This window comes from Colossoma macropomum, unplaced genomic scaffold (genome assembly GCF_904425465.1).
Source record: "Colossoma macropomum unplaced genomic scaffold, Colossoma_macropomum, whole genome shotgun sequence".
NCBI classification, from domain to species: domain Eukaryota; kingdom Metazoa; phylum Chordata; class Actinopteri; order Characiformes; family Serrasalmidae; genus Colossoma; species Colossoma macropomum.
The window spans coordinates 11,327,137-11,351,520 of NW_023494806.1; the positions used below are offsets into that span (position 1 = coordinate 11,327,137).

The window sequence follows — 24,384 nt, forward strand, 5'->3', positions numbered from 1 at the left end:
ATGTTAGCTTGTGGCTAGAGCATTAGATTGGGATACATTAACATAAAACCAACGGCACATTTCAGCCACTCCTTTTTTATGCTGTGTTAAAAAATGTATCAAATCCAACTGTATCATATTGAATCGAACTATAAATTCTGTAAATCATTACACAACTAGTAACTTTAAATTGCGGAATAAAGATTCTGAAGGAATTTAGGCTTTTGCTGGGATGTAGTGAAGGTATGGAGCTTGATCAGCAGCCTAAAACCAGTCCAGTGCTAACTTCTGGGTTTAATTAAACAACCTCAACAAGCAACAGAAAAAAAAAAATTCCAATTTTCTACTACATGCTCAAAGTGAATTATAAACACAGTACCTGAAGGAGTGCACACTGAACGTCAGTAATGATGGAGGTCAGCCAGTCTGCATTTCCCTATCAAAATGTAATTTAGACCATCTGGAGGCTCACAATTAAGCTGAACCCTGGCAAGGTCAGACTGCTGCTCCAGATCATAAAGAAAGGTAGCAAAACTGAGAGGACGGAGAGGCGGACCCCAGGGGCTTTATGTATCCAACATCTCTGATTAAGAGTGCTGATCTAGGAATCATGTCACAAGAACTAGATCACAAAAAAGGAATTTATTCAAATGTCTCCAAGTATCTGTTTGAGATAGGGTACCATTAAGCAATGTTGAGCGGTAATCCAACTAAGTCCCCCTAAATACTTGTGGTGGGCTTTAAAGCCAAAGATTTTGAATAAATACTTGGATGTCCAAATTGCATAGACCATACAAGTTGGACTCAATAAACACGAAGCTGCAGCCCTAAAAAGATCCAGTCACTCTGACTTATTCAATTCCAATGACAATTGCAAGCAGCATGCCGATTACCATATAAGCTTGCAGACCACTCTCGTTTTGAACCCCCTGAACCCGAGTGTGGGGTGACGGTGCTGCGACGCTAGGTGACACTGGAGAGCCGCCTGGTGCCTGAGACCGTCAATGGCACTAATTATGCGTAGTATGTGTGAGAGTGTATGTGTGTGCGTGTAACAGGAGCTCATGAGCGCTCCAGGACAGCAGCAGGAACGGTCGGCTTGTCTGCTGTCTCTGCACAATGGATGTCCCCAGTATTTTTGGAGTAGTTTATAGCAGAGAGCTTCTGCCCCATCAGCAATAGAGTCATGCTGGTAAGTGACTGTCTGGCCTTTACACTGCCCGTTTCCCCCGCACACACACATTTGTCTCTCAGTTCCAGCTCTACGGTTCGTAAGCATACTGAACTCATAAGCCAATCACTAAATGCAATAGCATGACACACTATGGAGGTAGTATTCATCCCACCGAAGAACTAAACTACACAGAAATAAATTTTGATATTACAACATACTGTATGATGTCAATAACACAGGTATGAAATGAAACAGTAACAACTTAGAAGTGTTCAAATTTTTTTAAACCAACAGAACTTTATTAAGAGTTTTTTGTGTGTGCCTATAAATATTATAGAAGTATTTAAGTTTTGTTTCAGCTCAAGTTAACAATCTGTATTTTACGTGTTTGCTGTTATTGTAACTTAAGGTAAGTAACCTTTTTTTTTTAGTTAATTTAACATTAAATAGTAAGTTAACAGAATAATAATGTGTAATACATTCTGTTAAATTATTATCTGAAATTTTTAGGAAGTTACTCACAGTACTGTGCGAAAATCAGAGACAACACTTCATTTATTTCATTTACAGTTAAAATGTCCTTTAAGTGTGAGTTAATCATTTTAAAGTGTGAGGAAAAAAAAACAGAAATGTACATTTCAACAGAAAATGACAAAAAAGCCTCAGCAACTACATAATACTCCACTGTCAGAACTGAGGGCATTCATTCTTTTGCCTTTTTTACAACTTTCATTATTTGCAGAAGATGTTTTTCAAAGAAATATTTTTCCACACCTCCAAAGTTCAGTCTTAGAAGTTGGTTGTATTTTCTGCTTCTCACAATCAAGTAATCACCCATTCAATGATGTTGAGGTCTAGAGTCACGAGCACACTGTACACCAGCAGCTTCTTTGTTTGATCTTCTTTTTTGTCTATTCTTGTTTCTCACTAATGGCTTTTTGACAGCTCCACAACCTTTCACACTCTTAGCAGTAAGTTGTCTTCTCACAATGGAAGGATGGACAAAATGTGTGGATTTTTCACCTCTACATCAAGCGTGGAACTTTAAAAGATTAGTACTGTTCATGTGATGGTGACAGTTTTGGTGGTCTACCAGGTTTTGCTGTGTTGTTAAGAGCTATTTTCTCTGTATCTTTTAATCATTTGTTGAACTCCAATTTTGGAAACTGCTTTTTTTCCACTTATTTTCCTTTGACCTTCTCCTTCTTTATGCAAGTGGATCATTTTATAACTAATTTGCTCAGATATATCTCAGAAAAAAGGAATGACTTGTACTTAATGGCTTTTTTGACAGGAAGTTAAATAAATGAAGGGTGCTTTCTGACTTCTGCAGAACGGTACTTTTTATATTAAAACCCTAAATCATTTTTACACCATATTTTACTTCCATCTCACAAAATAGAGCTGGCATTTGTGGGGTCAGAAAGAAGTTAAAAAGAACTAATGCCTGAGGGAGCAAAGAAGGTCTTTTTTCACCTCTAGATACCTCATAAAATTTGAATAAAATGGTTGCAGAATTAACCACATGCACAGTAAAATTCTGATGTAATGCTAGAGAGACACAGAGAGAGAGAGAGAGATAATGAGAGAATGAGAAAGTTCTGCACATGTCCCACTGAGAGCTACACTTCTATCCTCTGTGGAGCTCCTCTTCTTTAGTAAAACGCAGAGTAGTAGCCCCTGTGACCGCCACTCACCCATCCTCACATCGATTCATGGACTCCTCTGCCTTACACTCAGCACTGCAACTCTAGATGCTGCTGCAGCACACAATAACACCCTATATATGATTACTCATCCTGATAGAACTCCAGCATCAATCACAAGCTAAAGCCTGCTCCACTTAAAACCACAAGCAGGCATTCGTCAAGCCATTTCTGTTTCCATTCATTTTCTGGAATATTCCCATTGATTCTCAAAGCCTACGCCTTTAAGATGCCTCATTTTTCAAATTCGACTATTCTAGTTCACTGCAAGCCAAAATATTTGAGGTTTTGATACCACTGTCTACAATCAATGCAAATCCAAGCAAACTGGCACTTTGTTGCCACTGATTGTTGCTTCCAACATTTAGTCCTTTGTTTATGAATCTATGGATGGCAACTGAAGCCTTTTCAAAAGTGGTTTAGAACTTTAGTAGACGGGAGTCCGTAGTTGTTCTGAAATGCTTGATTGCAGCTTAGGTAAGGGAATCCGGAAACCATGTGTCATTTCATGTTTAGATCAATTTCATAATATTTATACTTTTTGCGCTGATAGGTTGTTATCGGCTAAAGTGATAAATACTTACATATTTGTAATATTTGCAATGTTATTCGATTCATATATTAAAGAACCACTAAAGGTTATATACCTACTGTACAAGCTAAACACATTTTTGGATGAAAATCCACAAAATATATTTCTGAGGAACGATGAGGTTCAAATCTCCACAGTGAAAAATGGCTGTTTGGCTCAGAGCTATAAATCCTAAGGTTGTGCAAAGCATGATGGGAATAGTTTCCTGACATGATTAATTTGAGAGAGTAGACGATTTTGGGTGCAGGGCCGTTCGTTCTGCAAACAGCATAAAAGAGAGGAGAGGAGGTGGAGATGTGGCCAAGAAATGTGTAAAATTATAAATATTTCATATTGAAATATCTAGGGAGTAAAACAAACTTGCTTTTTTAAGTGTCTCTGGGAAAAAGGCAGTGTTTTACAGGTCTACTGTGTGAAGGTCTCTCATAAGTCTCTTCAACAGAATGTGCTAAACAGAAATCAGTGGTCAGGGTCTGCAGAAGTAGGTTATTATGCATAACCTTAGCTGGGTTAATTGTCAAGGACAATGAGACCTAACATGTTGATTGAAGGCCAAATTATACTTCTGGGTAAATGCAAACATGTGCAGGCGTCATATGCAGATGTCCGCATGTACGTAACATGAATATGTACACTAGGGGGCTGCTTCTAAGCCAGAATGCACAGAAAGCGAAAAAGGGAAGTCTTGTGTTTTTACTCTCTCTCTCTTCAAAGATAAATACTTGTTCGAGTCTCGTCCTGCCTTCCTCCAACAACACCAGGTAGTCAATCAGTGCTTGTTTGACAGAAACCTTTGCAGGTTCGCATGATGTGTACTTGGACTTTTGGTGACAACTCATGTTTTGGGCAAAATACATAAATGATCATTCACACTGGACCACTAAAAAGGTTGTTTAGAGCTGCTACATAATGTGCTTCTAGTTTCAAACACTGTGCTATTGCGTTGTAGCTAACTGAAATTACTCAGGTTGTAACTGACAAAGACAAATTTACCACCATGCCAATGCAAGCTCAATTACGCACATATAAATATACCAAATCAATTGTAAGTGTGAGCTCTCTAAATTTAGGTATTTTGAATAAAAAAGGTGTTGTGCACTACAATTTCCATTAAGTTAAAATAGAATTTTAGCCAAAGGCTTGTCCAATGCAGGATATTTGCAGGCACCCTTCTGTTATATTTAGTATTTTCTAAGATATTTTAATGAAACTTCAAATGTAATTTAAGAGCAAATATAACAAAGACACACAGTGTCATTGATGAGAAGCATCTACTCTTGTGCTCTTGTGAAGCATCTAAGATTATTTGACTGCTAACTGCTAACTTTTGGACAATCTTTTGCCTGCTAAATGTGAGTGAGTGAATGAGTGGGTGAGTCAGTCAATCAGTCACTCAGTCAGTCATAAGCCAGTTCCATGAGGCTCAGGTCGATTTTTCGTATGTACAACACTGTGCTCGGGTTTGTTTTAAAATGATTCAGTTTTAAATAGTAGTTTTGTTTTTATTTAAAAAAATGTGCCTGTGTGAATGTTCCACACTTTCATGCATTTTTTATCTTGCTCTCTTTCTAGTAATGTTATAGTTTCTATCTGTGTACTGAATAGCACCAGAGTTTGAGGAGTGGGTAAATGTACCCCAAAATGGATTATGAGAGGGATGAGTTGGGTTGGAGAAAAGGTCATAGTGGATCTTTCTCCAACACTGTATTAGGCATTTCTTTACTTAGCGAGAGGAACTAAGCACAGTGGGGTAACAGCTGATCAGAGGTGAATGGATGCTCTTCTCTGCCAGCACAGGTGGTAAATTCAGGTCCAGAAAGTAAAAATCCTCCCCAAGATATCATTGCAACTGCCTGGCTTCTGTAGTTAGCTCACATGATCAGCATAGGTGTTCAAGCTGTTGGAACAAGATCTTTGGGAGGATTTTCACCTTCTGAACCTGAATTTACATCTTCTGTCTACCAAGTATGAAAAATATTCCACAAAAATATAATGATAATAAATAATGTTTCATGTTAGTGAAGTACAGATGTGCAAAATACCAGTTTATTCCAGCATGACATTTTCTGTCAATCAACTCAAGTGCTTAGAAACAAAGCAACAACCGTGTCTGCAATTATCTGTTAGTGCATGTGATCAGGTTCGGCTCGGGTACAGGTTTCAAATTTAGTTGTATCAGAAATGCCTGGTTGGGCTGAACGTCGTAGTTGCAGCTGCTGAAAGTTGCAGGTGTGGGTCGGGTTTAGGCTTCAATTTCAAGCCCATGTAGACGTGTGTGATGGGATGTCAAAAAAAACAAAACAAATAACATCCACCTGTGTCCTAAATTCCAAGACCACTTCAATTTGAATTTAAGACATTTTAATGTTTATTAAGGTCTTTAATTTGTCAATTTCAGGCAAATTAAGACACTTCAAGGGCCCAAAGATGCCCTCGGTGCTGGAAACAGTTACAATAAAAATTAGTTTGTGGGCAAAGCATGGATAGATCAGTCTCACAAAAATAACTGTAAATATCAGTGTTCCATCATCAGCTTTAATTTCTGCAACATAAAAAGACATTGACCTCGGATACTGAAGAACCACGTAGCAGATAAAAGTGTGCAATGTGCAAAGTTTATGAGTGTTTGTATGTGTTTGCATGACGTTCCCACCTTTGTCACAGCAGGATACCCAGCAGCCACTTCAGAAGGACAATGCACCCTGTCCTCAGTGGAAACCTCCACCCCTGTGGCCCACTGGTCCAGGAAACCGCTGGGAGTGTAGAGTCCACAGTCCCTCACACTTGTCTCCCGCTCAAAGTCCTCACACACACCGTCACCATCATAGAAATAGCACAGACTGGGCTCATCTGTACAAGAGTGAGAGACACAGTAAATACACTAGAAAGACAGCGTTGTCAAGCCAATGTGTATTAGTGTGATATAGAACAACCTGTGGGGTATAAATGACGTTTTGGTCGATTTTTAATTAACCCCTTATAATCCCAGGCTTACTACATATTAAGGCTTATTATTCAGTAACTGTGTAGTTATTCTTAGGCTGTAGAAGTGTGTACTAACACTTTGGACCCACTGGTGGGTTCCAGCCATTTTAAGGGGTTAAACTCCCTTAAAACCCAAGGACCTGTATTATAACTTTAATCAGGCTTGAAATTTTGGTTCAAACCTGAATACAGACAAAGAACATTTTGTCCGAGTCTGACCTGATCGAAAAAGTTTTGTCCAAACCTGACTCAACCTAAACTACATTATCAAGTTCTAAGTCCGAGAGTCACATTCAGGGTACAACAAAATTTTGTCTAAACTGTCCCAAACTGGTATATCATCACCCAAAGTGCTGAACAGAACCAGACAGGATAGCACCATTCACCATGTAGTGACAATATTAGCAGTCATTAGATCCCTGAAAAATAAAATATAAAACAATATACTGGAATAAAATAATCACCTGTCCAAAATTAAGTTTAAATCATGCTTCAACAAATTCACTCATCAGGCAGCACTTCCAAACAAAATCTTAAACATTTGTTAGTCCGGATAAACTTTCCATACTGTGCCTAGACGCTAATATAGTAAGATGTTAACCTACACCTGTTTATTCCTAAAACTCTATTTTTATACTCAGAATGTGTTAAATATAACATATTGTACACAATCATATTTTTGTCCAAAGCAATTAAATTCTTTTGGCGGCACCAATCTGTACTTCCCTGGATGCTTTTGTGATTTATTTCCCAAGTCCAAATAATTGGGCTAGAGAAATATTTCAAATTCTATCCTGTATGTGTGACCATTTTTCAATTTCTAACTCAAATTTTCAAAGCGGACAACAAAGCAGTTCTGTAAGTCACTCTGGAACATCTGCTAAATGCCATGTAATAACTGAATAAAGTAAAAAGACTCCTGTATTTAATGTTGTTCATGTCCTACCAGTTATTTTTGGCAGGGATGCACCAATATGATAATTACAGGCTGATGCTAACATCTGATATTTTTCATGTACATGTCTACTGATGCCACTTCAAATACATAAACATTCGTAAATTGTAAAAATTGGGACTACAGCCACCTCAATTAGCATTATGGAGAAATGTAATATTTATGTCTATTGGATTTCAAATGCAATAAGTGGAATAAAATGCTTTAGAACAATATATTTGTCATCAAATATTGATTTGAAATATCAGTCAAATCTAAGCATCAGTCTGATAATAATTATTTTTTTAAGTAACTAACTGTTAATACCAACGTGATTCCAGTATCATTATACACCCCTAATGGTATCCCTGTATTTTGATAGGCAGTACAACAGAACATGCCCATATACATGCAGGTCAAAAGTCGGCCTTGCAATAAACCTTACTGGAATTTTGGAATGTCAGGTGGAATGGGGGAGTCTAGTTTGGAACAGTGATATGCCCTGTTCCAGTGCGTTCCTGAACCTTGAAGTGTTAGGAATCTGTAGACGTGTGCAACTGACACTCGGTCAGCTCTTAGGGCTGCAGGTAGGCGTTTGGAGACCCAGTGAAGCCCTGTCACCTGCTCTGGGTTTACCCAACTGATGGTCAAGAGCCACAGGGTGCCACTGAACCAAACAGCCGGCCAGGAAACACGTTTGCAGGATATCCACTTATCAGTCGGTGTGCACCCCTTCCCTGGCAGAGCTGTGCACTATGTAAGCGAGAAGGATGGCAGGGAAAACAAGCAGTATCTTCAAGCCCATAGCAGGCTGGTGTAAATCATCCAAAGGAAGCCACAATGCGTGCAGGACATTGGAATTCAAATAGCACCCCATTGCCATTTCCATGCTAAAAAAGCACTCATTTCATTAATGCCGTGTTTCCACGTGCTTGGCGGGTGACACATCGAAAAACAGCGCTGGAAATTTCAAGCACCCGAGGTTGGGCTCCAAAATACTTGTATTCCCTGCGAAGTTTGTGTTGGTGCTGGTTCAATATGACTGTGAGTCAGACAAAAACACCATGATGTGATAAAGCTGAGGCATTTTCTTCAAGTCAAAAATTTTACCACTTGGAAAGTAGCAGCGGATAAAGAGCGGAAACATGAAGTCATGTCATAAAGTGTTTTTGGACAGTTCTTTGGTTACAGCGGAATCTTGTAATACTAGTACAGCTACCTCCATCTGTTAAGGATCATCTCTAAATTATTCAAAGCACTTTTAATCAAAGATATATGACCTTTCCTTAGAAAGCTGCTGAAGTAGCAGGATATGGAAGAAAATGGATAAAAATGGGGGACACAATGGCCTGGATCCTGTTGAAGTGGCAGGCATCTTCTACTAACTGTTCCCCAGAGATAGAGAGCCATCAGTCAAACCATGGTTCAGCACTTCTGTCAGAAGAACAGGATAGACATGGGGTCATGTGTGGAAGAGAGATGGGGACCATTAGGGAAAGGCCTACCCAGGTCCATTTTACACACAGGGTGACCTTATTGAGGCGTGAGTTTCCTTTTGCAAGACTAGCTAAAATGCTAGCTCCATCTGTTCTGATGCATCAGAAAAGAAAAAACAATATCCACGGTTAACTAGTATAGGGATGTGAAGTACTAGTAAAATGCTGACACTGGATTTTCTTTAGGAAAGAACAGAGTTCACTGAATTTCACTGTATGTGAAGGACAAACTCATTGAACGTCTTAAAAACAAGGAGTTCGATGGTCTTTTCACCAAGATGAGCTGCTAATTAAGCTGTGACATCCGAGCAACTTCAGAGAGCACGCTTCTACAGGTGTCTCGGGTCATTCCTTCAGCTAGCTACATTCAAGGGAAAACTTCAAAGGATTCTTTAACCACCCTCCTTCTGTTTGCACTCTATTTTCTCTCCACTTCCACCACTGTGTCCCATTCACATGTTCCAGGCTAAAAAATGATGAATGAAACACTAACAAAGCTAGTAGAAAAAAAGACTCACAAAAAGTCTGCTCACCCTATGTCTTAGAATTCCTTAGAATTTCTAGTAATTCACTAGCATAAAGCATACTGCAATGGGATTAGACAGAAGTCTTTGTGGAGTGACAGTAGCTAGTACTCTGGACTGAGAGGTCTTTGTGAAGAGATTTCACATCATGTCAGTTAGAGGGCCCAATCACTAACATTCAGCAATTAAGTTAGCGATATTAGCATCACAATCCTACAAAAAAAACCCAGTCTGACTAAGCATGCGTTGAAGAGCACAATAGGACTTTGATACCTTCTGGTGCAGAGATGTTTTTTGAAGTCATTGTGTTGTTAGCTGGGAGAAAACTAAAAGTATGTTTGGGAAGACAATGAAAGACCACTGAAAGACTAAAAGACCACTGAGGAAATATATCAACCAAAATGACAAAATGATAAGATGAACAGCTACTTAGGATTAACAAAACTAGGGGTTTTAGGGCTGGGACCACCAATCGATATAGTGATAATTATCAATAACACATATCTTTTTTCTTTCAATTTGCATGCACGTGAGTTCTGCACTCCGGTCTGTGATCTGAAACTCCAGCACACGCAGTAGTGAGTTGTCCTGTGACTGTGAGTGACTGTCGCACTGGCAAGGGGCTATCTGGGAAAAACAGCATCAGAAACAGTATTTTTTATTTATATTTATATAATGTTTAGTCGTAATGAGGTTTTTGCTCACCAAGACAACTTGTATGGGTGAAAATAGTGAATACAATTTTAATGCACAGAACCATTTGCTCTAACTTTTTATTAACTACTTGCAGGATTGAAGAAATAGACTGATCAAGCAATAACAACACTGAAGCTATCACTTTGCTTTTAGCTAGTCACTCAAGGTCATAGACATCGGGTAACAGCCCATTCTGCTAAAATGTTTATAACCAACTGCAGTGCTGTGTCTCTGTGTTTTGCTTTGCTACAAAACGCGCAAACAATTTACAAGAGGACATAAAATGTGGCATGTGTGTTAAATCTGGCACATTTTGTTTTGGTGTGTTTTTTTGTGGTCTGTAAAACTGTAAGACTTGGTGAAAATGCCTCAAACTTTGTAGCCTCCCTCTGGCACAAAATGGAAATCTTCAGAGATATACTGAATGCTACTGTAATATATCAGTGGCTTTAAATATTGAAAATATATATGTATAGATTCCGTGACTATTTTTGCGTTCAATTATCAATTTTTTAAAATTGCTTATAGTCCCAGCCCTAGTGGTTTTCAAACAAGTTACAGAACAAAATGTAAGTAGAACATACCAACACAGTTAAACAAAGGCTCTTTTTTGCACTGGCTGGAGCAACCATCTCCATTGGCAAAGTTCTTGTCATCACACTGCTCTCCCAGATACCTGAAATATACACATCAAGTTTATTTGACTTTTTAAAGTCAATATATGCAGAGCAGAAAAGCGTTACCATTTTACATGACCAAATATTTAGCTTACCACATCAGCATTAATGGCTATAGTAATAGAAAATATACATTCCCTGCAACAGCTGTTCTTTGAAAGCCATGAGAGTAGTATGTCTTACTTTTGGATGAGTCCATCGCCACAGTAGGGTGAGCCCAGCTGATGTATGAGAGGAGGAGATGGCTCACTTTCTGCTGTCTTGGACACAGTCAGCACGTGATAGGTGTATGTCTCACCAGGCTCTACATCTCTGCAATGCACATCCATGGTTTGACAGAGTCATTTCATTTCAAGCAGTTCATGAAATCACAGTTAAAGGGACACTTTGGACAAAATGAAACATTAAACTATTACTACATCTGTTGTAAACATGCCTACTTGCCTAATACAGATGTGCCACAGAGTGGGATTATTCCAGTTTAGAGACTAAACCACCTCCACTCTGTACCCCCTTCAAATGATGTATGTGGAAGGTGGGAGGAACTAATGAAAAACTACAAGCGTACAAGGCCTTTGAAGACAGAGTTGTGCACCCAGTAACCATTACATATATGAGTACTGTATGCTGTAGACCTATAATACAGTCTTTTTGAATGACAGTAATAAAGTTCTCTTGCACAAAACTGGTTTGAGGTGGAAATAACAAATTTAAAACTTTTCATTTATGTGTTTAGGTAAGAATACAACATAATCACTTTGACACTTTGATACAAAGTGTCAAAACCACTGAGGTTAATCAAACACATAAATTAGAAGATGTTCAAACATGAAAAAATAATAAAGATGATTCTAAGTTGAAGTAACAAGATTTCTTAATATATATTATGCTATATATATATATAACATAAGGAAACTCAACAGAAATCTAATAAAACACAAAATATCCAAAAGTACCTAGAATATGATCTTACAGATAGCACAAAGTGTACCTTATGATGGAAGCTTTGAGAACCCAACACTGGGCTGTAATATAAGCTTCCAGGTCTGCAAAGCACCAGACTCAGCTGTATTTCTGCAAAGTAAAGCCCCTGTCATATTCTGAGAGACTGCACTGGGATCAGCAGAAGCCCTGGCTACTCGGCCTAACTCGCTTTAGCAAAACAAAGCAGAAGCCCTGGCTACTCGGCCTAACTCGCTTTAGCAAAACAAAGCAGCACTGAAGCAGCCGGGTGGGCTTCCCTGCCCCCCATTAACCCTCTTCCATAACCCCGGCCTCCCTGTACCTCCCTGCTCTTCCTCCTCTCCCCCCATTGATCTTCTCCCCCACAATGAATTTTCAAGAACAGAGAGACCGAAAGAGACAGTGGAGGTGGAGGCCTGAAAAATAGAGGATCAAATGGTGAAGGAGGGGAGGGTGTGGGGCGCTTTGTAGGAGGACAATACTGCCAGCTCCATGTCTCATTAGTCCCTCAATTCCCCTCCTCAAATCCTGCACTTCGTCTAAGAAGCTGACCTCCTCCCACACCTTTTTGCAGCTGCCTGCAGGGGTCAGGTTAATGAGAACATTTTCGGCAGGTCTCAGATTGGCTATCTACAACTGATTGATCTGATTGAACATTTAAATGTCAAACTGTAAAAACAATAACACTATCTAAATCAGAATCAGATTCAGAATCACTTTATTTCACCAAGTATGCCACACATGGGGAGTGCACACATGTATGTATGTAACATAATGACAAGTATTAACTAAGGAAAAATTAAAATAAACATACAATAAACAGAATAAAGGTAAGGAATAATAAAGAGCCATGAAGAGGATCTAAAGTGAGGTATGAATATCTATAAATATGCATGTCTGTGTAGACACATGCTATAAGAACTATTATATAGAGAATATCAGAGAATGATATGAATACTTGCAAAAATTTAACATCTGCACATTGTGCAAATAAGCATTGCGTTACAGAGGAGTTCCTGTAATACAGTAAGAAGGTTTGTTTGGTTTTGTTTAAGTTTAAAATGTGAGGTGCCCCCTGCAGTTAATGAGCACTACAGCTCTGGGGGAAAAGCTGTTAGCATGTCTGGTTGTGCTGGTTTTTATGACACTGAATCTTCTACCAGAAGGAAGTGGTTGGAAGAGGTAATGTCCAAGACAAGAGGGGTCAGCTGTTATTTTGGCTACATCCGATGATCCTCTCCACTGTCCTGATTATGCGCTGGAGTTTGGCTTGTTTATGGGAGGCGGAGGAGCCAAATGGATAATGTAAGGATGGACTTGATGATCACAGCATAGAACTGGATCATCAGGCTATGCGGCAGGTTAAATTTCTTAAGCTTAAGAGGACATTTTCTGCTGTGCTTTCTTGGCTATGGAGATTGTGTCCCTGGATATGGTGGTGTCCAGCAACAACCAGAGCTGTTTGTGTTGAAATGGGGAAGTAGGAAGCGAGGATTGCGCCTGAAGGAGGAAGGGTTGCCCCTAAAGGTGCATGTCCATGTTCTTCAGAGTAAATCATCTATACATGCAAAATATTTCCAAGCATTTCTAATTGGTATTTCTATATAAAAGGGATTGTTCCATATTTAAAGTACTGTTCAAAAGTCAAAGTCATTTAATTTCCAGTCAAAACGACCAAAATCTACAGGTATTTATGTCCATCCTTCCACTGACAACACTATGAGTCTGAAAAGATGAGTAGCTGCCAAGTCGTTACTGAGAGAACACAGAAGCTGCTGGTGTTCTCAGGACAACTGAGTGACAATCCCAGAGCCCAGATCTAAATTTCACTGAATATGTTTTATTATTTGAGATTATTTGGATTGTGAGTAGAAAATGCAACCAACTTTTAATACTGAACTTTGGAAGTGTGGGAACATATCTCTGCAGATTTCTTTGAAAAACTGAAAGCACGTCGGGTTGGATTTCACTGGAGTTTTTTGGTACCACACCATACGCCTTTATGTATTAACGGCACATGCACAGGCACAAAAAGAAGCTCCAGCTTGATGTTCAGGTCTGAAATGCATAATCAATATTATACTGAAAAAGATATGATCGCAATAGTAGATAATTCACTTACCTCCTCGAAAGAATCAACCTTCACCAAGTTTTGAGTTCTCTTTGAATAGTCTTTCAATGTGCTCTCAAGCAACAGATTCATCCACTCAGGGGAGCCCGAAGTGCAAACAAAGTTACAAAATATTCTTATGCACATTGCATGCAATTACACATTTCCACCAGAGAGGTCTCCAAAATCCTCAAAATTTAGATAGTGATGCTTTAAATATGTGTTTTCTGCATTTTCTCCTAAAAAGTAATAATTTGTATTTAATGGCCATTTTCTTTGGAAATAAGGTAAATGAGGCATTGTCTCTGAACTCTCCAAAATATTACATATCATGAAAGGCTTTTTTTGCATTCTATCAAAGTAAGAATAAAGTAGAATTGAAATCTTAAATCTCTTCATCATAAAAATGTTCCGGTTTTTGTCTTTGTCACATGGTGCTCTTTTCATGCTATAACAGGTAGAATGACAGTGTTCTTCATAGCACCATCTACAGAGAAGAATAATTTAAGGCAGAAGAAGGGAGTTTCGCCCACTTCACAAAAGGGTTCATGTGAACTTAGTCTTACTCTGGTAGCAGACTTCCCAAACAGTCAAATTTGGGTCAGCAAGCCTCAGCGGCGTGAGGACTACAGAGAGCCCGAGGACACTCTTTTAGAAGTGTACAAGCAGGAATCTCGGCCAACCCTGAAGGCACAGAGATGGAGGATCTGGGCCCACAATGTGGCCATGCGGTAGTGTTTTTCTAAGACATGTTTGTTGTGGTCAGGCACAAGCAAAGCTAAAAGAGTCCTGCCGCTATCCTTAACAGCCGCAATGACTCCTGAGGTAGACCATTGGCTTGACTTACATCAAGAGGAAAGAATATCTTGCCCATTGAATCGAGTAAGTATCAATTTAGCCATCAATGTCAGGCAGCTAGGTTACGCAGTTGCGGTTCTGCTGTTTGTTTGTGAAACTGTAATCATCCACTGTAACTGGAGCATTATGCACTGCAGTCCATGCTCAGCAAGAACTATGATCCTTCACATTAATGTTTTTCCAGTTAAAATTAGAAAATGGAAAGAGTATCATGTCAAAGTGAAAGTGTGTTCAGAAGGTTTATGTAAGAGTTTCTTTTACTTTAACAAGCACAAGAACCTCTTACATAAAAACTGTCTTAGGCACAACTCAGCAAAATACAAGAGACAAAACTCACAGTTGTCAGTCTCTTGTTGTGTTCTGAGTTTGAGGTGGCAACAACAATTTTCAAGCCTCTGCACTGGAATATAAGCTAGGCCATGACATCATCTATCAGACCACACATCCAGCTGTACCATGTATGGAAGAATGCAATCGTCCTGTTCCAAGAGGTTACTGAAATTTAAGTTGACAATTATGTGCCATTGTATGCAACTATTAAATAAGTTAGTAATAAATTAGTAGTAGCCTAAAGTGGGCAAACCAGTTGATCCACATTTTTGTGCCCTAGCTTATAATACTTAGGCTGGATGTATGCTGAAATCAAACTACTGCCAAACACACTGTCACAAGTAGGGCTCTCAGAACAAATGACACTGTGATTAGGACCGATCCTAGAGCCTTGTTTGGCATCTTTATTTTTAAAAGTGCACAGAAGAACCACGTTTGGTTTCTTAAAGAACCTGTCAATGTATTGTTATTTAAAGAACTCAACTGAAATCACTCAACCAAAAGTGCTTCTGCTATGATGTTTCAAAGAGCCCTTTTTTGGCATTTTTATTTGTAAGAGTGCATAGATTCAACAGAATTGACTGATATTTAGTTATCCGTTGGACAATCTTCTTCACCCCTAAAAAAAGAGATGTGCTGCTAGAACTTTCAAAGTTTAACGATCATAGGAAAAAATAAATCAAAGCAGCAAAACTTCTATAAAATTTATAGAGTTCTCGGATCTTTGTGTCATTGCTATGAATCTCTCTTCATTCGTCTGTTTCTCACCAGCATGCCAGCAGATTCTGTCTGGCTGCCTCCTCAGGCTTCTCCAAGTATTGAAAACACATGAGGGCAATCCAAGTGCTACAATCTCCCACTGATCAATAGAGCCTAATCCGTAGCCAGTTAGAATTAATAAAAGTCTGTTTTGTCAGACACAGATAAGAAACCCTGCTGGCATTTTCTTTATCTCTCTGAGTGGAGCAGAGTCGTTTTGTACAGGTAGTTCGCAAGTTGCAGTCTATTCCACTCTCTGCAGACTTTGAAGTAAAGTGTAGTGGAGAGAGGCAACGAGGCAGAGAGAATGAGAGAGAGAGAGGTGGGAGATAAGAGTTCTGTTTTACAGAACAGCAATGGAGCTTTCTGCTCTTTCTGAAGAAACTCTGCTCTTTCACACCGTATGGTGGCATAAAAGTATTTTATCTGATGTATTTTATCATGGCATCCTCAGTAAACCTTCAGAAAGGGAAGGACTGAGGAAGCTTATGGTATAATGCCAAGCCTGGGAGATGAGAAGCCACCTTAAACTTGACCAACTTAAAAGGAGGGAAAGTTGTCGTTTACAATCCAAATCAAAGGGCATGTTCTTGAAGGAAGTAAATAATTAGAAAGTGTATCAAATGCCAAGCTTGATTCAATGCCGAGCCCTTAGAAGTTATTATTTTCATTTTTCTCTAGTATTTAAATGTAATTACATAATTGCATATAGAACATAATTTGGTAAATTAGGATCTCTGAAATGTAATTACGTAATTGCATAGTGAATTACACTTACATATGGTTTACATTCTGTATCAACAGCTTTGAGTCTACATTTGCTAATTTTATCTGTTTGTTTTGATGTCAAACAATATGGTTCTTTTCTTTTTTTTGCAAAACAAGACAAACAATAACTTTTTATCAAATCCAAATCATGCCTCTGCTTTGAATGAAGTGCTATTCAGATTGGGTTACTTCTACATAGGGAGGTGAGATTATATAATTTTATCATAGGATGTCTGTATTGTTTATGACAATATTTAGAATCTTTAGAAACTTTCTCTGCTTGTTTCAGTAAGCTACAAGAGAGAATTAATCGACATTGAATTACACCATACTTTTGATATCATCAGCCATAACTGCAAGTTAATAAGGCATAACACAAAACACTAAATGGCAGAAATCCTAAATGATGCGCCTGTCGCAGATAGTACTATTTAGCACTTGATAATTCTTTCCATCGAGCAGATCCTTTTCTGAAAGCAGCCAGATGCTCTAAATCACAGCTACTCTGAAGCTGCGGCTTGTGGGGCCTGCCTTGTTCACCGCTGTGCTGTTTTCACAGTGAATTTTTAACACAAGCCATTTGTAACTACACCACGCATGCATGCATGAGCTCTGAACCTGCCATTAAAAATGCAGCAGAGGAGGCAAGATATCCTCTTCGCATGCTTACGTTCTGTCACATTTGTGCCCTCACACAAGCCTCCAGTTTGTACTGCATTCGAGCGAAGTATCCTGTAATGAGCTTTCATCATACAGGCTGTTCTTTGGAACAGCATGGATGCTAAATTGGACAGTGAGGTATAGCAGTATTGTGGGCTACGTCAGTTAATCGGCCTGTTTACAGTAGCTGGGTTAATCTACAGTGCACCGCGTTCCCTCGTCACCACCAAACCACTAAAAAGCACTCATTAGCAAGGCTGCCTCTTTTAGCCAGCCTCTGCTTTGATTGGGGCTGCTTTCTCTCTCCACAATGAACAGCCTCTTGCTTCATTTCGGAGCAGGCCTGCACCTGGAGGACGAAATGCGCATGTAATTTCTGGCCACTCCGACAGGAACATTTTCAGGCTCCTGTTTTCTTGACCGATATGAAAACGATCCGTAGTCACATGGTCGCACAATGATGAAAGTGTAGGAGAGAGTGGGCCTGGTGCAGGCCACCCACTTGGGGGGAAAAGACGGGGTGAGAGAGAGAGAGAGAGAGAGTGGACAAAAGCAGCTGTTCAGGTCCAAAGCCTCAGAACAGACTAATGGCTGGTCAGTAGTAGCGCTACCCACAATACTGAAAAAGGATGAAGGCTTGTCCAGAGCTGAGGCAGTCATTCCAGCGTAGAGGAGCCACTTATAATCAATCAAAAATGTTTTCCTTCTCGTTTTCATCCTTGCTCTTGCTGAGGTAAAACATAGTTTTTGCGGTAACCGTTATGCAACCACTGTAAAATTCAAAGAAATTGCTTTCTTTATGACAGCATGGTTTACTCTTGCTGTGCTTGTTTTGTCTTGCAGTGCTTGTTTCGCCTAACTTCATTTCCAGAGCACAGGGGAAGCTGGTCTGTCTGACAGACGTGGGATAAACAACGGCCTCACCTTCAACCAGTCAAGCTTCATGTTCACAGTGAGATCAGTGCTGTAGTGTAAGCCCTTAAACCTGCCCTGAAGCAATGATATATCTCAGCCAATGAAAAGAAACATGGCAGAAAGAAGCTGGGTATTACCAAAAAGACTCCCACAAGCTGGCTCCATGAATTTGAGCTGGTTTTTAATTAATGAGCTTCCTGGATTTTGGACCTTAGCTCAGATCGCTTCATCTTACGATTAACTATTTACGTCATTCCCCTGGAAAACGTTTTTTTCTCTCTCAACAGGAAAGTGGTTAGTACTAAAGAAGAGGAGGGTGTTGTTCTATGATCAGTCATCAATCCCAGGAGGCTTGAATTAGAGCAGACATGAGAAATATGATCTTAATTCACTGCTTTGCAGTACTTTGTGAATACAGATACTGATCCTCCTCACCATCTGTTTGTGCCCATACATTCTTAATGTACACATCAGTTTTACCATACATTCCTGTACACGTTTGTTTTGATAAGTAGAGCTCCATGACAGATTAAACAAGTATGGCCATTTTTCCTCATAGCTTTTGCGAACCCAGGCTAAACTTTTTGTGAGTCAATGTGTAAAATGCATTCCAAAACAACAGACCAAAAAAGGGTGACCTTTTATTTTTTATTCATCTGAGACAACTTAAAATGTATCATCATTGTCTAAACAAAAACTTGTATATCCAAGCAAGTCATTTTTTAGAAGGAAAAAACTTTCTTACCTTTCAATGTAAATTATTGTATTGTAATTAGATTTTATTTATTTATTTATTTATATCATTCATTGAAGTCATTTTGGATCATTTCTATTGGACCGTCGTTTATCATCAAATTTTGAGACAGCATAAATTGCAGCTTTTAAATTATAATTTCAAATTATGTTAAAAACAAAAGAAAAGAAAGATGCCAAAATTGAAGATACACGGTTTTGTTCTGACAGTGACAATACAATGAAAAATTCTTGTAAAAGTTAGCAATCGTTCATGAAATTTCACTTACAAAAGTATTTCTGCTCAAAGGTTTTACTCAAGGTTTGTGAGTAAATAGACCCAGTGAAGAGGGAAGATAACTGAAGAAGGAAAATGTGTTGAACAGTATGTGGGACAAATAACTATTTTTGCTTTTGATACAGTTTACTTACGTTAAGAATTAACAGTTGTGCCAAATCTTTAAGTATGCCATTTGATTCCTCCCAATTTCTGTTTTACCTTTTGGGTAAATGTTGGGCATACTGGGACACATATAGCCTACGTATAATTAATTAATTAAATAATTTTTAGCCTTCTACCTTAGAAGAGATTACTGGATTAGGCCTTTTGTACAGGAATCAAGCACTATTTGATCTTACTCTACTTTATGCATGATCAAAAGTGCTGTCAGTGCTGTTTTTTTTAAAATGATATCAATGAGTTTGAAGAACCTTGTTTAAAGAATATCTTTTCCACAACAAAAAAACCTTTTACATAATGTAAAGGTTATATAATTAAATGTTCTAAGAACCATGCACCCAAGCATGCTTTTTTAGAGAGTGTAGCTCGTTCAAATAAATTACTGCTAAATCTCAAAGAAATGCCTGGCGCTGGCTTTTGCTATTCAGTGGAACCTAATGAAAATATTCATTCACTAATTCACTGTTGTAATTTCCACACCAATTACAGTGATGTGAGCTCCACCTAAAAGGACATTTATGGCAAAATAAGAGGCATGTTCCAGCAGTCACACTAAAAATCTTCATTATATATTTGCCAAAGTGCCAAAGGACTTCCCTGTGTTGTAATTGACTTTGCAGACACTGATACTGTAAGTCACTCGGGAAGCCTATAATGTTTCATGACATGTTTCCGAGACAGTGTGCTAGTGAACCTAGTGGAAACTGGAAGTGACATTACTTTGGCTTGTATGAGGACAGAGAGGTTCACCAGGTTCACGTCAAGCCTTGTTTACATACACGGGGGAGATATTTAGTGAAAGCTAATGTGCAGCTTTGGCAGGATGCCGACAGAGGTGTAGCCCAGTGCTCTGGGAGGGCCCATTATTCAGAGTGTCAGAAAAAAAGGAAAAACACACGCCCGACCCGCATCTGTACACAAAAGACAACGAAGACAATGCCCGCCTCCTAAATGACTAAACTCTTCATTTCTGTATTGTTAAAAAGAGACACATCTGCCAGAACCAAAGAATAGATGTTCTATAGGGCTATAATTTTAAGAGCTTAAAGAAATAGAGGGGGGAGGAAAAAAAGCTTTGAACTTGGTTCTTCATTCAGTACACTCTATAGATGTTTCACTTCAGTGAAGAAAGACAAAATGGAATGTCCAGACTGCGTTGTGGGGGTCTAATACAATTGCTGATTTAAACACAACTCCAGCATGTTCAGTGAAAGGTATTTTTACACTTGCTCAAGCTAAGGATGCTGAGCAAAAGTCAGAGACCACCCTTCATTTATTTAATTTCCAATCAAAACGCCCATTAAGTACAAGTTACATTATTTTTTCAGGAGATGTTTCTGAGAAGATTAGATAAAAGATAACCTTCTTGAATAAAGAAGAAAAAAGTCGAAGGAAAATAATTAAAAACAACAGGAGCTGTTAACTATTAAAAGATATAGAGAAAATAAAGAGACTCCTAACAACCGTCAAAATCAGATAAACAGAGAGGAGAAAATCAAGTTCCACTTTTGCTTCAGATCTGAAAAGAAGGTGTTTCTGTCCATCCTTCCACTGTGAGAAAACAACTGAACACTATGGGTCTGAATGGATGTGTAGCTGTCAAGAAGCTGAGAAAATGGACATGTCCAAATCAAACAAAGAAGCTGCTGGTGTTAGCAGAATAACTGACTGACCACTCCAGAGTGCAGACTGCAACATCACTGAATGTGTTTAGGAAAACTTTCAGAAACAGCAAGTGCAACTTCAATCTCTACAGATTTCTTTGAAAAACTGAAAGCAAGTCTCCTGAAAAGAATCCAAGCTGTAATAAAGGCATGCTATTTGGTTGTTGAGCCTTTTTTTGAGAATTTTCTATTAAACATGTGTTTTCTGGTGTTGAAAAATGACATTCTTAATAAACATTTAGACTGGAAATTAAATAAACAAAGGGTTGTCTCTGACTTTTGCACAGTACTGTACATCAAATGTCTTCTCATTTTGTCACAGAGCAAAGACAAACAATGTTTTTCAAATGACAATAGACAATAAGACAAGAAGGAAACTTTTTTCCTAAGGCCTCTCTGAATTGACATTCTTGGCAAGGAAACGAGGGGGCTGCTGTTATTTTTCAAGGCACAGGACTGAGGGTTACTCTGAGCCCTCCCCTGTTCCTTACTTCAGTGTGTGGTCCTTGAACTGTAATCCCATATGTAGAATAAGGATTCTAGAGCAAGGGACAGTTAATCTGTCTCTGTTCTCCAACGTATATACCATACCATAACTACATATGGTCAGATTTCAGTAAGGACACTAGATTAATTTTGAGTTTTGAAGAATGAGCAACACGCAAAACATTACAAACGAGTCAAGTACAACCCTGCTTGGCCCAGTGCATGACACCCACAGGGAGAAAGGAGACAGCTCAAGTGTGATCCCTCTGTTTGTAGTGACTGAGCCAAGAAAAAGTCCTCTAGTGGGCCTCCTCTCCACATAGGAGGTTGTAGAGTTTCTTTTTCTCTCTCTATGCATTTATGGATTACCCCTGAACAACAGAAAGCCATGACAGAACATGAGGCTTTGCTTCAAGCATGGTGGATAGATTTATTCCACCTTACTGAGGTCAGGCTACAAGGTCTATATTTCTTGACTAAGTGCTGTTTACACGCCAGGGCTGCCTATCACCTCCAGCCTCCCAACCTTCTCCCTTCACCTCCACACCATGGTGGTCGCAACCATGAAAACATCAATCAGGCTCCTTCCGGCATTCAGAGGAAGAGCCTAGACTCTTCAAGAGCTCACCCACTGTTTTGTAGGCGAACGCTCAGAATTGATGATTGCTCCAGCAGGTTAACCAGCCTGGGAGATCTGTGGAATGTATTTCTCCACTAAAAGGGTGGCTGTGAAATTCTTTGAGCTGGCCTGAACCCCAACCCTAGGGGAAAAGGGCAATTCTGTAGACCCGACACATACAGAGAGGACCTGTGGTAAGACACCACAGCAAAAGATGCAAACACATGGCATGAACAGCATGAACGGCGTATGGAAGAAGACTCTGGAAAAATAATTGAGTGTTTTTATCCGACTTGGGCTTTTATAGTATTTAATCACAGTTTACAATTACACTCAAAAATGGGGGTTTCTAAATGGCAGATTCAGTTGTTTTAGTAGGTTTAGAATGCAACCAAACCTAAAACCTCAAGGTAAAGGAAGTACAAGACTAACAAGAGAGAACAATGACCAAATTCGACCAAATTACGAACAAATTATTTGTTCTAGGAAAAAAAAAGTTAATAGACCCCTTTTGCACTTCTGTGTTTAATGCAACGGAAGTCATCTTAGTAGGGAAAACATTACAGGGGTAGCCGCACTTACAAATGAGAATGAAGAGGATTCACACGTCTGTATTTTTAACATCCGTATTAAAGACTTTACTTATTTTTTTCCATGAAAGATGGTGTTTGTCTGGTGGAGCAGGTTTCTTTTTCAGAGATCAGCAAGGTCTGATTTGGTCTGAGTGGTATGATTTTAAAAAAGGTAAAAAGCTGGAAAGAGAATCTGACATTATCTATTGATAAAAAAAATTGTGGTTTTGCCTTACTTATCTAACGTTAGCTAGATTATCCAGTGAATTGTGTGCTGGCTACAGGATTAAGTGTAGTGATTGTGTTCATCTGTATGTTTTGACAGTTTTCTACAGTAACATTAAAGGTTAGTGTTAGTACAAGGCTGAAGTTGGCTTCCTATTTGCTACAACTATTGCTTCTTTTTTTTAATTTTCTGTCCCACTTTAAATGGCGCAGCAGCTACGCTCCAGTGCAAGTTCCACCTTAAACCATGCAGCAGTTACATGCTGGCATCACTCCAAAGAACCCTATTGGCACTTTTACTTTTAAGAATAGAGTGAAAGCTCTCATGACTCAAGCAAAAAGAGTTATCATCCTTACCTGTCTATGTATCTCCTGGGCTCCATGAGAACCACTCCATGAGGGGCATGGCTGAAAGGCGGATACCGGGCTAGCCTATATCGCAGCGGTTGGCACGCCTGGCACAGCATGTTGCCAGGCTTGGAAGCCATCAGTGTGGCGTCAATCTCCAGGTGTTGCTCCATGGTGAAGAACTGCACCCCATACACTTCCTCATCCATTTCCAGCTTCAGCGTGAGTGGTGTGTCACAGAAGACACTCTGAGGGCCCAGAGACATGTTGTTCCCACTCAGAGTCAGGAGAAGAATGTTGTGGATGGCAGCCAGGCCATTCTCTTCAGGGGAAAAGAAGGTGACCCAGACAGTGAGCGAGTCAGGCACCAGTGGGTAGGTGAAGTCCAGCTGGAGCATGCAGCCCTGCAGCGGGCAGGAGGCCGAGCCTACGCTGCCGGAGTCCAGCCCAGCGTTGGGGCTCCATGTACGTACGCTTGGCTCACAGACCTGCTCCACGTCCGGAGGACCTAAGGGAACACAGCCAGGCCAGTTCATAATGCTGAGAATGCGCTAAGCATAAATGTAGCCCATTTAATAAAATTTAATTTCCTAGCAGTGTCTCTCTGAGGTGCATGAAAACCCATGCTTAACGCCAGATTTACTTAAGCTATTAGCATGTGCTGGATGCCTTAGCTTCTGCAAAACCAATAACACGGGCAAGGAATTCGCCACAATCCATAAATTATGTTTCTAAAACTGTGCATGCTAACCATTTTAACAAGTGCTAACTGCTCACTTTAAAACCGACCACTTTGTTTTTTTTTTCAAGGCCTATTTCTTCTTCAATCTACTAAAATGGAAAATGCTAATATTACAGGATTACAACAGGATGACAGACTCCTCTGTTGTACTGTGTGTGTAAAGGCAAAACAGAGTCCTAAATACAGCACATCTCTATATTTCCTTCCATTTCAGATTGTCACTGTCCAAAAATGCCCTGTGTATTTCCATTTTTTCCCATTAGAAAACAGCAGCTGTGTGAACATTTCATGATGAATGGACCAAAAGAAGTGCTCAGAAAGTACTGGGAGTAAAATCTCTTGACATAAACACATGAACATTTTTGCCTTCTTCTATAAAGTTATTATTTTGGAAATATTTGTTTTTTTTC

General features: G+C 39.3%; 1 protein-coding gene across 1 annotated transcript in view; it reads right to left on the minus strand.

Moving 5' to 3' along the window:
* The window catches only part of pappab (pregnancy-associated plasma protein A, pappalysin 1b), a 103,647-nt gene that overhangs the window by 35,289 nt on the left and 43,974 nt on the right, over positions 1–24,384 (minus strand). Inside the window, exons 7-10 of the mRNA XM_036599056.1 lie at positions 23,242–23,740; positions 10,947–11,075; positions 10,671–10,762; positions 6,105–6,301 (exon numbers count right to left, since the gene is read on the minus strand). Of these exons, the coding sequence (XP_036454949.1) occupies positions 6,105–6,301; positions 10,671–10,762; positions 10,947–11,075; positions 23,242–23,740 (917 nt within the window). The remainder of the gene's footprint in view (positions 1–6,104; positions 6,302–10,670; positions 10,763–10,946; positions 11,076–23,241; positions 23,741–24,384) is intronic.